General features: G+C 37.0%; 1 protein-coding gene across 5 annotated transcripts in view; it reads left to right on the forward strand.

Annotated features, from left to right (window-relative positions):
• The window catches only part of Myef2 (myelin expression factor 2), a 40,581-nt gene that overhangs the window by 12,483 nt on the left and 11,535 nt on the right, over positions 1–16,563 (forward strand). For 4 of the 5 annotated variants that reach the window (XM_023724053.1, XM_004639019.2, XM_004639020.2 and 1 more), the window contains exons 2-10: positions 2,939–3,147; positions 4,363–4,415; positions 5,556–5,563; positions 5,666–5,759; positions 9,070–9,261; positions 10,294–10,447; positions 10,986–11,035; positions 11,147–11,210; positions 16,061–16,162. In XM_023724053.1, coding sequence (XP_023579821.1) covers positions 2,939–3,147; positions 4,363–4,415; positions 5,556–5,563; positions 5,666–5,759; positions 9,070–9,261; positions 10,294–10,447; positions 10,986–11,035; positions 11,147–11,210; positions 16,061–16,162 — 926 coding nt within the window. The remainder of the gene's footprint in view (positions 1–2,938; positions 3,148–4,362; positions 4,416–5,555; positions 5,564–5,665; positions 5,760–9,069; positions 9,262–10,293; positions 10,448–10,985; positions 11,036–11,146; positions 11,211–16,060; positions 16,163–16,563) is intronic. The other variant, XM_023724054.1, reaches the window with a different exon arrangement.

Consider the following 16,563-nt stretch of genomic DNA (forward strand, 5'->3'; position numbering starts at 1 on the left):
AATGAACAGTTTGAGAATCAGTAGGTTGAATTCTGGATACAGTGCCAGTATTCAGTAGCATTGTTTTATTAAGTTTTCACATTTTTTTTTTTTACTTCCTGTCAATAGTGTATTTATGACATAGAAAGACTTCAGGAATTGTGTAATTATGGTTTAGTTTTTTAAATAATCAAATCATTCCTCTAGTCATTAAACTGATGTGTTTTCCATAGATAATTTATATATTGTGGGTGGTTTAGTGGTATGTTTAGGATAGGAATGGTTAATTGTGAAAAGAAGAAATTGCTTTCTCTAGTCATGATTTAAGTAAATAGTTTAAAGAAGATAATCTATAGAAAGGGCTAGTCTGTAGTAGAGTTGTCAGATTGTTATGAGCACATGAGCAACCACATCCATGTAATTCCCACCCAGTGAAGAGTAGAACAACCTTGTGAGTTCTCGGAACTTGGTTCTCATTCACAGTTGGTTTCCTTCAGAAAGAAAATGGGGGGAAGGGTATTGATGTAGAGACCCACATAGCTCTCTGGTTATCTGAACAGAGACTTTACAGATCTGAGTTCAGCTGACGCTGTCCTATAAATCGGTCTCATGGGGAAAGAAGAGGGGCCTGTTGTATTCCCTGCTCCCAGGAGCCGCAGAAGAGGCTGCTGTGCTTTGGCTGCACCCTGCCTTTATCAGCAGTGCCATCTGCGTGGGGGGAGGTGCTTCCTTGCTTCCTGAGCTAGACGCCTGGAAGACCCTTTCTAGATACCCACTGCCCATGGGGAGTTTGTTGGCAGGAGGGTGTCCCTGTCGGTGTGGGGAGGTAGCACAGTAGGTGTGGCACTAGTGTCTCTGGCCACACCGGCCTTACCTCTGCTTGGAGGAGTATGGGTTCCTCTTTGTCTGGTTAGAACATGCAGTCACAGGCTAGGCAGCTGAACTGTACCACAGGAGAGAGCTTTTGTTCTTACAGAGTGGACACAGCTCTTCGCAGCTGTGCTACCTGCTCTGAAGAGCAGTGTCTAGGAAACTCACTGTGTTATGAAACTCATGGCTGAAGCAGGAGCGTCTATAGAGTATGGCAGTTTGTAGATAGATGTGCAGTGCTGGCCTAGGAGAGCATGTAGAACCAGGGGTACGAAACGCAGTTGGTTTTCACAAGAATACGGGAAGCTTTAAAAATTACATAAAGTGTCATTGAGTTTTTTTATATTTTTGTGAAAATTGTTCTAATACTGTTAATTAATATTAAATTCCATAGAATGGTGGTTTAGAAGGGAATTTTTTTTTTTTTTTTTTTTTTTGACACAGTCTTGCTGTGCAATTCAGCCTAGTGTTATGTAGCCCAGGCTGGCCTCAAATTGGCAGTGATCCTCCTGTCTCAGCCTCCCCGTTGCTGGGCTTTAGAAAGCAGTCTATTGTAACTTCTGCAAAAAATTTAAATTCACTGGAGTATTTTAAAGAAATCTGTTGTAACCTGTAAAAATGATTTTTTTTTTTTGAAAAGTAAATTGCATTTTAAACATTAAGTACAGATTTTTTTATTTTTTTATTTGTGTATGTGTGTGTGTGTGTGTGTGTGTGTAACCAGCTCAGCCCACCAGGGGGCAGGGCGGGCTGGCATGTGGTGCTGGGGGATTGAACCGCGGTCCCTGTGCTTTGCTAAGCTTGTTCTAAGTAGGCGCCTTAGACCACTGAGCCATCTCACCAGCCCCTAAGTACAGACTTTTATCTGTGGAGTTTACCTAAAGTAGTACAGTATAGATCGGGATCTTATGTATGCCTACATTTCATAGCATCATGAAATGCTTTTCCAGTTAGGCTTTGTTAAATAGGTTTATAAAGTTCTGACTGGTGTTGCATTTAATTACTGTCCCCTCTATTGTATCCCTTCATTATACATAATTTTAAAATGATATAATTCTGTGAAGTACTCTATCCTCTGTTATTGTTGAAAACAAAATATTCAACGTGAAGATGTTCATATAACATACATTTTATCTATTCAGTTTGGGAATAAAAAAATTTTGAGAGTCTTATGTAAGCATGCACATGGTGTGGGTATATAGGGAGAGTTATGCGTTTTTATTATATTTTTAAGAAAGGAAAAATGTTCTGGGAAGAAACTGTTAACTTTTAAGAAATTGATACCATTTTGTATTTATTTATTTTAAGGTATTTAGTACAGGGTCTACAGGGTCTCACTGCATAGATCAGATTCATAGTGATTCTCTTGTTTTCAGCCTCCTAAGCGCTGGGATTACAGGCACGCACCGCCATGCCCAGTCTCAGTCACTGTCTCAGTGTGCCCCGAGGGTGGAGCTGGCACAGCATGCCTGGGATTGAACCCTGGCCACTGTGCTCTGCCTAAGTTGGCGCTTTAGTCTACTGAGCTATTTGGCTGGTCCCAAGAAATGATACCATTTTAGAAATCAGGTGTTTAAGAGTTTTGAATGACATCCAGAAAGTTAATACTTCATTAAAGGTGACAATTTTATATACAGTAAAGATATTCCACCATAGGTTCTAATAACATTTATTAAGAAGCATAATGGGGGGGCCGGGGAGATGGCTCAGTGGAGGAAGCGCTTCCCTGGCAAGTGCAAGGGCCTGAGTTCAATCCCTGGTTCCACAAAAAAAAAAAAAAAAAAAATAAAATAAAATAAAAATGAAAAAAAAGCATAATGGGAAAAACTGGGCAATTGGTTGCTTGCAGCTATTATGGACAAAAATGAGAATTGTTAGGTGGGAACTGAGAGGCTTAGAAAAGCTGGATGCTCAAGCCCTCTGAGGTGACACCGAGCAGTCTCAGCGCTGTCTGGCTGTCTCTTCAGCTGCCTTACTGAGGCTGAGCTTAGTGGAGGATTTTATGAAGTGAAACATAAGAATTATTTAATGTAGGCTTACATTCTTAGAAGCATGACTGAAGTTACTTTTGTTTTTTTAAAATTTGTAGGGAGAATGATGAATCAGTGAAAGAAGATAAATCTGACCTAAAGGAGAAACCCACAGGAAATAAGAAGGCCAATCGATTCCACCCTTACTCTAAAGACAAGAATTCAGGCACTGGAGAAAAGAAGGGTCCCAACCGTAACAGGGTTTTCATTAGCAACATCCCCTATGACATGAAATGGCAAGCAATCAAAGACCTCATGCGAGAAAGAGGTAAGTGGCTCTGGAATTGCCCCTGCTGGTTAATCTTCGTGTCAGGGAAGAAGCTAAGCACGCTTTTATTCTTCTTAGCCACATAGACTCCAAACTTAATTTTTATTTCTTGACATGTGAATTAATCTTTTCCTCCTCTTTCACTTGACACAATTTCATTCCAAGGTAGCATGGATAAATGAAGTACTTTCTTTTTGCCACTTTAGTGGAGTAGTAGCAAGCCAGCATTTGCATGCCACCAAGAATTTTGTTAAAGTGATTGCTTTGTCTAGTTGAAGTTTTATAGATTTTTAATTATTGCACTAGTTAAGCAATACATGTAGTGTGTTAATGTATGAATAACAAGGTCTGACTATTTTTTTCCCAAAAGCTGTTTTGTTCTTACCTTGGTGGAGTCTGGAATCTGGCTGTGGAATTCCTTTTGTTTGCATTGTCCTGACTGCCACGATGCTGTCTTTGCAGTTCTATATTAAAATTGCGTTACTGCTGTTGTAGTTTGATTTCAGAATAATCTGAAAACCTTCATCTTATATATATGGTTGGTTTTGGGGAAAAATAATTTTAATACTTGATCTTGTAAAAGTTAGTTCTGTCACCTCTTGAAAAATTGCGTTTCATCAGTCCTGTAAACTATGTACTTGGCTTTGAGGCTGATCTCTTCTAATACATACAAAACAATTGCATTGGTGTATCTGTTGTAAGGTGACAACTATTTGATTGGTTTTATTCATTGACTTTATTTAGAAAGTGTGTGGCTTGCTGTGAAGCATGACTTGTAAATTTAGTTTACTGATGGCAACCATGATTGAAGACATTCAGGTAGAAGGTCACCTTAAAACAGCTGTTGTGTGTAGGCTGACCAAAGTTATTTGAAAAGTGCTAATGTTGATGTCTTTTAATATGATAGGCTAAGGGACCATTTGTATGTATATGTGCATTTGTTCACCAACTATATCATGCTGGCCAAAATATGATCTGTAGTATGAATTAGGTTAATATGGTTGTTAGCTTCTTTTAGAGAATGTGGATGATGTACATTTCTGAAAATTAGTTAAATTTACATAGCCATTGACAGGAGGTATGTTGGTCTGGTTTTGATTGTTGGTGAATAATAGGTGCTTTTCTGTAGAGCTGTGCACAGGTGTGCAGTAAAGCAAGACACTGGTGTTTAAATGTATTGTTTCTTGGTATCTTCCTTTTGTATGTCTTATGTAGTCGGTGAGGTTACATACGTGGAGCTCTTTAAGGATGCGGAAGGAAAATCAAGGGTAAGTGCTGTGGGCAATCATCTGCTTGAGGTTTAAAAGTTCCTCAGCAGTTTACTTTCTGTATAATACTTGTACCAGTTTTTGGAAACTTAAGTTTCATTTTGCTTTACTTTATTATTCAAGATCTGAGGCTTTACCCTAGTAAGTCTGACACTTTATACCAACCAACTCGCTGCCTGGAAGGGATGGGTCTTGTAAATGTTTCTGTAAAGGGCATGCACTTTCTAATACTCTTAAGGCAGTGCTTCTTAGTAAAATTTTGTTGTATTCTGATGTCTTCAAGGATATTTTAAAATCACTGACTCGATAATATTCCCTAAGAGTTTTATGAGAGGCCTGTAGTTTAAAGGTGTTAATTCAGAATGTAATTTTGAAAAGCTCAATTTGGTAACCTGCAGGACCACAGAAGAGATAGTGCTCTGACCAAGTGCTAGGAAGGGCATTGGTGAATAAATTAATGTAGAAGGAATTGGTTGATAGTAGACTTTGATTTTTAGCAACAACTGTACAATATACTGAAGATATAATGGAAAACTTTTTACCATGTTTAGTAGCAAAAACCATCTGGGTAAATGAAAAAGACATTGTATTCAGTTGACACTTTGAACAGTAATCATAAGAAATTATTTTTAAAAATGATTCTATGTTTCTTTTGCATAGGTGATTTTATTTACGTATTTACAATTGGATGCTATTGCAGTGAATTTGAATCTAGTACAGAACTTTATTAAAAAGAAAACTAATACTTATTTCCAATTTTTATTTGTTTTGAGTGGAAAAATATGTTGTACATTATGTATCTTTTAAAAGTATTGTAACTATGTAAGGGCAGGTATATTGGAGTCTTCTAATACTTCCTTTAATTACTGTTGATTGAATTTTCATAGTAATACTAGTTTTAAGAGAAATTATCTGTAAGTAAAAATATGCTCTAAGCTTCTTACATGCTAGGTTCTACTGTAAATAGATGACTTTAAAATTTAACAATTTATGATCACTTGCCTTCTATGTTCTGGAAATGTAAAAGATTAAAAATTAATTACTTCTATTGACATTAATGTTAGAATCTACCATTAATTTCATCTACTGATCTAAAACTTTTTTTCTTTTGCATATACTGACCAATCTACCTGGATATAGGGTTGTGGGTAAGAATTTTTTTTTTTTACAGTACCTTAAGTCAAATTAAACTTCTGATTGTGAAAGTGTCTTAGTACATAAACATTTCTTATCAATTTTTCTCCTTTAAGTGTGGTTGAATTTAAAGATGAAGAATTTGTAAAGAAAGCCCTAGAAACTATGAACAAATATGATCTTAGTGGAAGACCCCTGAATATAAAAGAGGTAAGTTCTCTTTGGAATTTAAATGTTTGATTATAGCTTCATGCTTTCTTTCATTTTATTTGCTAATATATTTATTGAACTACAACTTCAGGGTTTTTTTTTTTTTTTTTTTTTTTGGAACCGGGAATTGAACTCAGGCCCTTATGCTTGCCAGGGAAGCGCTTATTCCACTGAGCCATCTCCCCGGCCCACAACTTCAGTTTTTTAAGCATAGAGACTTACTAAGGCTTTGAATATTGCTGATAGCTTTCCTTGCACATGGTTTCCTTTAAACAGTTATTCTTTATATTTGACTTATTCTAAGTTGTCACATTACTGCTAATCATTGGTTGGCATTCAAGAAGATATTAGTAGTTGGGGTCCCAGCCTCATCTCTTTCTCCCTCAGTATGTAGGCATGCAACTTCTCTAAATCTCAGTAGTCGTAGTAATACTCCTCATAATACCTACCAGGGTTTTTATTTTATTAAATGAGCTACATTTAAAGCATTTGGATTCTGGCATCAGAAACCCTGTGTGACCCAAAGCAGATTACCCAACATGGTTTTGTTTCCTTATCACTGAAATGGAAATAGTAGCAGGACCTACCTGGTAGTGTTAATGTGATGTAAAGGGTGAGTGCACGTGAACAGCTTGATTAATGTTAGCTGTTGTATTTATGGTATGACGGTATTACAACCCTTAGGACTGTGCCCAGAATATTGTAGTTATATAATAGATGCTAAAATAACAATGACAATTCCTATTCCTGTCCAGGCCTTCTTGGTCCCTTGTTCTTGAGTGTGTGATAATAGTTCAAGGTTAAAGACCAGGCTTCCAACATACAAATGTATCCCAAATGCCTTCAGTGGTGTTAGTGTTCACATTTCTCGTGTCTTCTTTCTGCCTGAAGGTTATTTTATTTTAAAAAAAGTTTTTTTAACAGACAAAAAATGGTAGAGAAGAAACGGTAGAGAAAGTTCAGATTAGTGGTTTTGGGCAACTATTGTATCTATTCGTTGGGTTTATTCATAAGCCAGGGTCAGGGCTTCAGAAATGAGTTAGTGTTGCAGATAATTGTCCTGTCCTGTCCGGTTTATCTTTGTATTTCTTTTCAGAGGTTAAGTATAGTTCCTTTATAGCAATATCATACAGTATAAAGATATACTTGTAGAGCTGGGCTATAGCTACGGTCTAAGCCACTGCTTCAGTGGCTTCGGACCTGACTTTGGTCACTGGTACCACATGGTGTGCTGGCCTGGGAACCCTGGGTATGCCATGCTGGCCCCCAAAACTGGGCGTGGTTGTGCACACCTGTAATCCCAGGAGGACCACTGTGAGTCTGAGCTGTGTAGTGAGACCCCATACCAAATAAATGAATAAAAGATACACACACACGCGCGCGCACACACACATATACATTTGTATAGTGTCTTTTATTTGAATTAAAAATACTGGGTTCTAAAAGTTAAGGCATGTTCTTGTGTCTTTTTGAATTTTAGCACATTGTTTATTCTCAGTATATCTTACTAAAGAATGTATTATGAGCTTCAGGTTGATACGCAGTGCCTCCATGTTTAACTTTTGAAGAGAAAAAAATAGTCAAATTTAATTTTTCTAAGTGACTAAAGATTTTTGGCTTAAGATTACAAAAGGCACTCCCTTTCCAGGAAGAACTGATTTACAAATTGGTGGCCCGGTAAATGCTCAGAACTCCTACTGGGATGGAAGGCTAAGGAAAGTGTATTTCTGGTGTCTGTAGCAGATCTTAAAGTTGCAACTTTTCCATTTTAATTAAGTGGAGATCAGTAATAGTTGTGAATGTATTTACAGCCCCTTTACTACTGTGAGCAGTCCGTGAGCAGCAGGCAGACAGCAAGGAGAAAAGAGGGTGAAAACCATAACGTTCTAAGTGATTTGTTTTACACATGCTCTCTCTTACACACACACACACACACACACACACACACACCCCTACACACCTACATACTTGTCACACCTACATGAAGACAAATGAAAGCATAGCAGCATGCTCTAATAATGTTAAACACAAATGACCTGTCTTAATAATTCAACAGTGTCTTTCCTCCTGTTTTCACCTCCTACCCACACGGGCCACCATGATTCTAAATTTTGTGTTTATATGCATTTTTGAATCATCTAACCTGAAACATATTTGTTAACCCAAAAATTTTATACATTCTTTGACAGAATTTTTTACTTAATCTTTTGTGTTTCTTTATAATGAGTGAAGAAATACATTAGAAACCAGAATACTTTTATTGTACCCGTCTTTTTACTTTCTATTCTTGTGGCCATCCTAGAGAATTTATTAAAGTTATCCAACTTTATTTAGTTCCCATTTCCACTAAGGCTAGCAGAGTACAATTAATGGTTACCCCTAACATAGTCACCTGGCACTGAAGATGACTGTGAATGTGTGTGTGTGCATGCATGTGTGTGTGTGTATGTGTGTGTCTGTTTTGTAGTCCACCTAGTGGAATGAGTTAGAATCACACTTAAACTTTTTTTTTTTTTGGTGTCTGTGTGTATGTGGGGGCTTTGTTTAAAGATAGAATGTAGCTCATGAAATTAATAAGCATTAAAAATTTATTGTCTCAGTGGCATAAGTGCCTGCCTGGCAAATGCAAGATCCTGAGTTCTAGCCCTGGTACTGCCAAAAATAAGTAAATAAATAAATAAATATTCTGTACTTGGACATTTGGCATTTTAAAAAACTTTTCCTACTTTACCTCAGATCATAATCATTATTGAGGAAAGTAAAAATTTAGAGGTTGGTTAACTATATTTTGTTCAGGAATGAGATTTACAAATTACAATAAGCATCACTTTTTTTTTTATTTTTTATTTCTGGGCTTTATAAGAGCCAGTATTTCCATTGAAAAGCTTTGCATTTAACATTAGTCTGAATTTAACATTTTATTGGGCCTCCAGTGGTGAGAATTCGCCATTGCTGTCTTCTGGAAAGAAAAGAGTCGTGAGTCAGAGTCAGCCTTGCCCCTCTTTGAGCCACGCGTGTTCCATAGGGGTGTACTAGACTTGCTCAAAGAGCTGTGCTAAGTCAGTTCCTAGTGACTGCAGTGATTGAAAAGGGGTCTTTAACTGGTATCTCCGAAGACTGAAGTCTTTTGTCTGTCTGTGGGTTTTTAGAGTCTTCTCACTTCTTTGGACTAGAAAAAAGAAAAATCTCATTCACGAGAGTCAGTAATAGAGCCAGATGGGTTAGCTACTATAGAATCTGAAGTTGTTATTTTAAGTGTTAGATTTTTTTGGTGTGCTTGGTAGTACCTACCATTCATTGTGTGTTGCAGGATCCTGATGGAGAAAATGCTCGGAGGGCATTGCAGCGAACAGGGGGATCCTTTACAGGAGGCCATGCCCCGGAGATGGGGTCTGGGTTGATGAATTTACCTCCATCCATTCTCAATAACCCGAACATTCCTCCTGAGGTTATCAGTAACTTGCAGGCTGGTAGACTTGGTTCCACAATATTTGTTGCTAATGTAAGCTTAAGCTTAAATCTAAAATGTTATTGTTTGGCTACCTTAGTGTTAATCATGAGATTGATTGGATGAATGTTTTTCATGTTTATAAAACATTTTGCTTGGTTTTAATTAGAGAAGCCATAATTGTTAACTCAACCCAATTTATGTATGTATGAGATGAAATTAGAGTTTAAGCACAGTTAACTTTTAAACAGAACTCTGAATTTATAAACATTTGAGCAGTTTATGATATTACCAGCTTTAATAATATGTACTTTTATTCATACTGGTAAATGAATTTTATTCTTGTAGTCTTGATATTTGTGAATGTGCATGTTATAGTTGGTTTGTTGTTTTCTCCGAGTTCTTGAAAGTAAGTATAAAGGACAGTACTTTTCAAAATCTGATTTTCTTTCAATGAAAATAGGTGTATAAATTTCACATATAGTTACTCATCTAACAACTGAATTCTGGCCTGCCAACTAGGTCCATAAATGAATTGGTTGCTAAATGAGGAATTGTATGCAATATGACATTAAAATATTCAGGACAAAGAAATCAGCAAAGGAAACTTCAACTTGATGACTTTGCTTTTATTTGTATAACTCTAGCCTGCACTACTATAATGTGTAACAATATAAAACTACAGTGCTGTTCTGTACAGTGCTATCAGCAGAGAATATAGTGGTATGCTGTACCAAAAAAAAAAAAAAAAGACACTGAGGCTCTGTCAAAAGATGCACAGAGCTGTATCCATCCCCCAAGTAGGGCTTAAGTCCAGATGGTAGGTTGTAAGTCCAAGGAGTTGTGAGATAGCTCGGCTGTTAAGATCTGTATGTATAAGGGAATTGAGCAGTTGATTTGGGGAATTAAAAAATAAGGATAAGCAACAACTGAATTGAGTTTAAACAACTTAAGTTTTTTTAATTTAAACATTATTGGTATACCATTGAACAAGAATCAGAGAGCTTAGAAAAGATTCTTTTGCATTTATGAAATGAGAAGATGAATTTGTTAAAGTTGCATAACTTTATACAATTTTATATTAAGCTGGACTTCAAAGTTGGTTGGAAAAAACTAAAGGAAGTGTTCAGCATAGCTGGAACTGTCAAGCGAGCAGATATTAAAGAAGACAAAGACGGCAAGAGCAGAGGAATGGGCACAGTCACTTTTGAGCAAGCGATTGAAGCAGTTCAAGCAATTTGTATCCTGATTGATGTTTTAACATTGTTTAATGAGGCTGGAGAAACTTGCTGTCATCCTGTGAGCATCATGGAATTCAAGTTTGCGTGGCCTAGATCTGTGTTACATCTCAGTCTCTCCAGCACATAAAACATTTAAGGTATTCAAGGACTAGAGTGACTCTTAAGAGCCTGAATTGGCCATATGGTATGGACAGGGCTGGCATGGAGTTTAGTTTGCCTTCTTACCACAACTGATTGTATGCGTACATACTTTGGATTGGTAGTACATGTACCCTTGGTACATTAATGCAGTTGTTTAGATGAATGAAGCCTTGTTAACTTTTTTTCAGTGGCTGAGTTAATATATTTTATTCATAAAATAGAACTATAAAGCTTAAAGTGTTCTTTGATTAAATGGAAGAGATTTGTACCAATAAATACATATTTTTAATATTAAAGGTGTTAAAATATTAGTGATAGTTCGATGCTCCTTCGTTAGTTTGTGTCAGGTTTAATTTTGTAGTTTTCTTGACTAGCTTTCCTTGACTGCACCAACAGCTATGTTCAATGGGCAGTTTTTATTTGATAGACCTATGCATGTGAAAATGGTGAGTGCCTCTGTGTCTCCTAACCCTCCATGCTCACTGTTGGCAACATTATACTGTTAGATTAAAAGTTAACATTAAAGTTAACCAAATGATTAACTTTTTTGCAATTAGGATGACAAGTCTGTCCCTCATGAAGACTACCGTTCACATGACAGTAAAACACCACAATTACCACGTAAGATAATATAAAAACTGACTTTTTATTATCATCTTTTTAGCTTAAGGTTTTTTTTTTTTTTTTTTTTTTTTTTTTGGCTTTCTTTCTTTCTTTCTCTTTTGTGGTACTGGGGATCATACTTAGGACCTTGCACTTGCCAGGCAGGCGCTTATGCTGCTGAGCTGTATTCCGGACCCTGTCTTTCTTGTCTTTGGTTTTGTTAGGTGCTAATAAGCAAAGCTTTCCGTTTCAGCATACAAGTTGCTCACAGTTTTGGACTTTTGAGCACAGTGGTGCTATTAGGAACACGAAGAAGATAAATGTTACATGGCACATTCTTTCTGTTGGTAGTTTTTCCTGACCATACGTATTAGCAGTCATGTTAATTTACGTGTTAAGTTCATACTTATAAAGTGTAAAAAGTCTGCTGTTTCCTTACCATCTTAACATTTTTAAAAATTTTTCTTTCTGTGTTGTGTACATTTTTTTTTACATAGTTGAAAACCATGTAAGTGATACTGAATTTTTTATTAGTGTTTTTGGTTGTTTATATATTTTAACAATAAGGTATAAGCATTTTTCTATATTGAAAATTATTTTCCAGGTTTTTTATCATATAGTTGCTGCATAACCATTTGCTGTTAAATATTTATTTTAGGTCTTCTGTTGCCTTTAGTTTTTAGCAGAGTAATGTGTGCTTTTTTATATATAAAAGTTTAGTAGTTTTTGTTTATTTCCTTTAGATAGATATCCTGAGGTAGATTTTAAGATCTGAAGGTATACCTTGATTAGTATCATGAGATTGTTTTCCAGAAGGTTATAGAGGGAGGATTATAGCACTGCTGTGAGGTCCTGAGCACCTCCCTCAGTGCCCTCTCTCAGAAGTGGCGCTGATTACCTGGTGGTACCTAGTGCCTCCCTCATGGGTCTGGCAGGAGCAGTGTGGGTTCATATATGCAAGGCACTTAGGCTTGAAATGATCTCAGGTCCTTACTGCTTCACTGGATATTAATATTTTCTAAACATAAAATATTTTAAATACCCTGACAAAATGTTCAAAACTATTCTTGTACATCACAACTCGTACTGTTTATATTAGCTCTTTTTAACTAAATGAAGTGTTACACATTGAGATTCCCCACGTCCCCTATTCACCTCCCAGCAGGTACCTTAGCCCGAGGAAATGGCTTAGAAATACAGTGTTGAACATTTAGACTACATGTTTGTACATCCACAGGCTGAATTTAAGATTTGTGTGCGTGACATCCTAGCATGTATTGCTTGCTGTTTGTCATTTAAAATTGTTTTTTAAATCCTTTTTGATGTTGCTTGTGTGTCTTTATTTAATATTTTATATACTTTTTCTGCTTTTTCGATTACTCACAGTTTTTAAGTATTAGAAACATTGAGTTGGGGAGTGTTGGTTCTTTTTTTGTTAGAATTACATACTCCTTTAATATTTGTAAGGCTTTCTGCCTTCATGTAGTGTTTGGTGCAAAAGTTTTGAGCTACTGATCATATTTTTTATTGCTTCTGGAATGAATTTTGATAATTCTTATTTTTCAAAGGATTTTTTCATATTTTGTCATTTTGAAATTTGTTGGAATATTGTCTCTTAAATTTTGGGGTCCATATTTTTGTCTCCTTTTGAATTCTAAAGGTTCACAATGTATTTATTTCTTGGTTCAGTTTTCCTAGAAATTTGTCTGTTTTGTAAATGTTTTTAAAGAAGGGGATTTTTTCCCCCAATATATTTAATTTTTCCTCTTAGCCTTATATTTCTTTCCTCCTATTTTTCAGTTAGCCTCTAAAGTTTTTTTGTCTTTCTGTAAGTTGGAAGCTTTCTTGACTAGTTTGCAGCCTTTCTTTTGTAAGATAAACAATCAAGATTATAAATTTAGCTACTGTACACAGCTTCTGCTATGGAATATTTTTATTATAACTCAGTTTTTAGCGTGTTTAAAAATCACCAGTGTGGTTTTTTATTCATTAAGTTTATTGGGACGTTTTAGGTATACATAATGATTATACTCATCATGATGGATTTGTACCTGTACATGATATAACTTGATGCTTTTTTCCTCATAGTCATATTATTTAGAAATGTAATATTTGAGTATTTGAGTGCATAAACTTTTGTGATTTTCCTGTTTATATCTTCAGTGTGATCAGGAAACATGGTCTGTGATTGTGTTTCCCTGAGATGAGTCTAGACTTGCGTGGTGGGCCTTCCATCAGGCACGTTTGCAAAGCCATTACCCTGGCGAGTGCTGGGCTCGCTGGCCACTGAGCTGCTCTGCCAATGGCTGCGCGCTGCCAGCCTCTCATCGGTGTGCTGGCATTCTTGTTTGGATAGGTAGATGGTGATCGATTTGTTGTCACATCAGTATTTTCAAGCTAACTTAGTAGAAGGGTCCAAGATAAGAACTGACATGTTCTCTCCCCAAGAAGAACTGATATATTTTCCTATGAGTCACTTTATCATTATAGAGTGATTTTATCTTTACTAATTACCTTTAAGTCTTTCGTCTGATGCTGCCATATAAGTATAGTGAATTTGTTTTGGTTAGTATTAGTCTGGTGCATTTTCTCTCTCTTTTAGTATTTATTTTCTCTGACTTTTACTTTACAAACTGTATTATGATTGGGATTAGAGTTTTTGAAAGTCATTTTGACAGCCTTTGCTGTGCTTTTGATGAGTTTCACATATATTTATTAATTTGTTTGGATTAATTCCCATCTTATATTCTTTCTTTGTTTTATAAATATTAATTCTTCTTTCTTGTCTTAGTGGTTATCTTGGATATTTTAGTATGCCTACGTACAGCCTAAAACTCATTATTGTTGTAGAATGACCTCAGAATGCTTCAGTGCCATGCAGTTTCCTGCTGAATTAAACACTGTTCTTCCTCAGTGTTGTAGCAGTGTATTGTTTTTACATACCACAAATTAGACATCATCATTTTTTTTCTCTTTGGAACACATTTTAGAAGCTGTTGTAGCATGCATCTTTTGTTGGTAAATTCTCTCAAGTTGATTTTTTTGCAGATGTCAAGATTTATGGAGTTTAGCGTTGGTAATTACTCTCAGCACTTTAAAAATACTCCATAGTCTTCTGGTTTTTGTTATTGCCATTAAGTTAGCTGTTTGATGAATTATCTTTTCCCTGTAGGTGATCTGTGTTCTCCACAGAGCTGCTTTTAGCTTCCTGGTCTTTCTTTGGTGGGCAGTTTTACTCTGTGTGTGTGTGTGTGTGTGTGTGTGTGTGTGTGTGAGATTTGGCCTTCACATTCCAAAAATGCAGCTTTTGTAATAAACTCTGGGAACCTCGCAGTGTGTCTTGAGTCCTGCCCTTTCTACCTTTGGGGAAGTCCATTCTGCTGGACCCAGCCAGGCAGCTGTCCTCAAGATCCTGGCTTTGTGTCTGGGCTTCCAGTGTACTTTTCTGTTTTAATATTTTTCTCTTTATTTAGATAAGGTGTAATACTATGTTCAAACCTATGGCACACATACTCTTTTTTATAGACTCACCTGTGTTCAGTTTAACAGAAGTCCACAATCTTCGGACCAACTCTTGTCCGTGTTCAAATGTGCTCTGCATTCGTGGACTTTGAATCCTTTGTTTTAGTTAAGCTAGTTTTCACAGGACCCACCCTCTATGTTCCTGTCTCAGCTCTCTTCCTCCTTTTCTTTGTGAGCCGATTGTACTTGGCAGGCAGGAACCTCCTCACATCCAAGCCTGCTGGTTTGACTTCGGTAAGAGCAGAATCTCGTAGATGCATTTGATTTTTCTTGCTCCCAGACACGGGCTGGCTTGCATTTGGTGTGGAGCGGCACCAGGGTGAAGAGATGAGGCGTGGTGCTCCCTCATGTGTTGGTCTAAGTGCCGGCAGCGCTGGTGCTCTGCCTTCCACGTGAAGCATTTGTAGAGCTGAGCGGGGAGAAGACATGTTCTTTGGCATGGAGCCTTACAATTCAGTACAACATGCTTCTGTGTTGTGATTTGTAAAAACTATGTACAGTGCATGGGTTTTTTCAGCCTAAGACTTATTTACTGTGACTAGAAAGAACTTTAAAACTACTGTCATGTTTAGGAGAATCAATCACCATCCAAATGTTCATTAGTTTTACTATTTATAAGGTCATCAAATTATACTTCTTAGAGTTGATTTTAACTAATTTATTTTCAAAGAGATCATGTAAAGATCCTAGACTTAAAGATCCTAAATTTCAAGACAGAAGGCCTAAGTGGTAGTCCCAGTCATGTAGCCGAGCGGCCGTGTGTAGGTAATGCAAGGTCTCAGCAGGCTCATCTTTGAATGATAGTTAGAAAGCACTTAAGGTGTTGTACATATGTAAGTATGCGTTTATGTTATTAATAAAACCACATAGTGTCACATTGGCTTTGTTCACTATTTTGTTTTTGTGGTTGTTGACTTTTTTTAGTTTGTGTTGAACCATTTTAAAAGTAATGCAAAGATGTAGGTGATTGTACACACTTGTGCATGACGTTCCTTTTTAGATATGTGTGCCTTTTTTTTTTTTTTTTTTTTGGCAGAACTGGGGATTGAACTCTGCCCCTTATGCTTGCCAGAGAAGCCCTTATTCTACTGAGCTATCTCCCCAGCCCCCGATATGTGTGTTTTTGACAGGGTGATATGTCAGTCAAATCCTTGTGGTATTATGTTCATCCGATCAGTCTACCTTCAAGGGGGTCAAAAGGGGAGCCTGCTGAATAACATGTGGTATTATAGTCAGGCTTCTGTATGCTGTTTTCTAAATGAGTGGAAGAACCAGTGCTTATACTTGCAGATTTGTAACATTTTAGACTAGGGATTGGTAACAACTAACTGTTCTTTGTGTTTGAGGTGGCCTTGGTGGCATTGGAATGGGACTTGGTCCAGGAGGACAGCCTATTAGTGCCAGCCAGTTGAACATAGGTGGTGTAATGGGAAATCTAGGTCCAAGTGGTGAGTATTACACCTTTCTGATTTTTTTTTTAAATGATACACTTGCTGTATAATAAACACAGGGTTTATTAGTCTCATGATATGTGTTTAAAGAACTCTTCTAGAGAGCTAGAGAGCTTTAGGATGTTACTTTGGTTTGAAAAAAGATTGAAACCGTGAGAGCAGGCACTGAGAAATGATGGGCCAGAGTCAGGTGTGTTCTGGGCCTGGCAGAGGCAGTGCTTCACACACTGGGTACAAAGTGGCCTTAAGGCAGAGGGGAATTCTCCACATAGAGCCTGCGTGTCGTGGTAGACTGCTGTGGGAGGGGTGAAGGCTGCCATTCTCACAAGCGGTGTGGATTTGTTCAGTTAGGAAGGTGCTTCTCTAGCTTTAGTCAGGGAGATAACTTTTTTTAGGAA

Source organism: Octodon degus, unplaced genomic scaffold (genome assembly GCF_000260255.1).
Source record: "Octodon degus isolate 3935 unplaced genomic scaffold, OctDeg1.0 scaffold00105, whole genome shotgun sequence".
NCBI lineage: Eukaryota > Metazoa > Chordata > Mammalia > Rodentia > Octodontidae > Octodon > Octodon degus.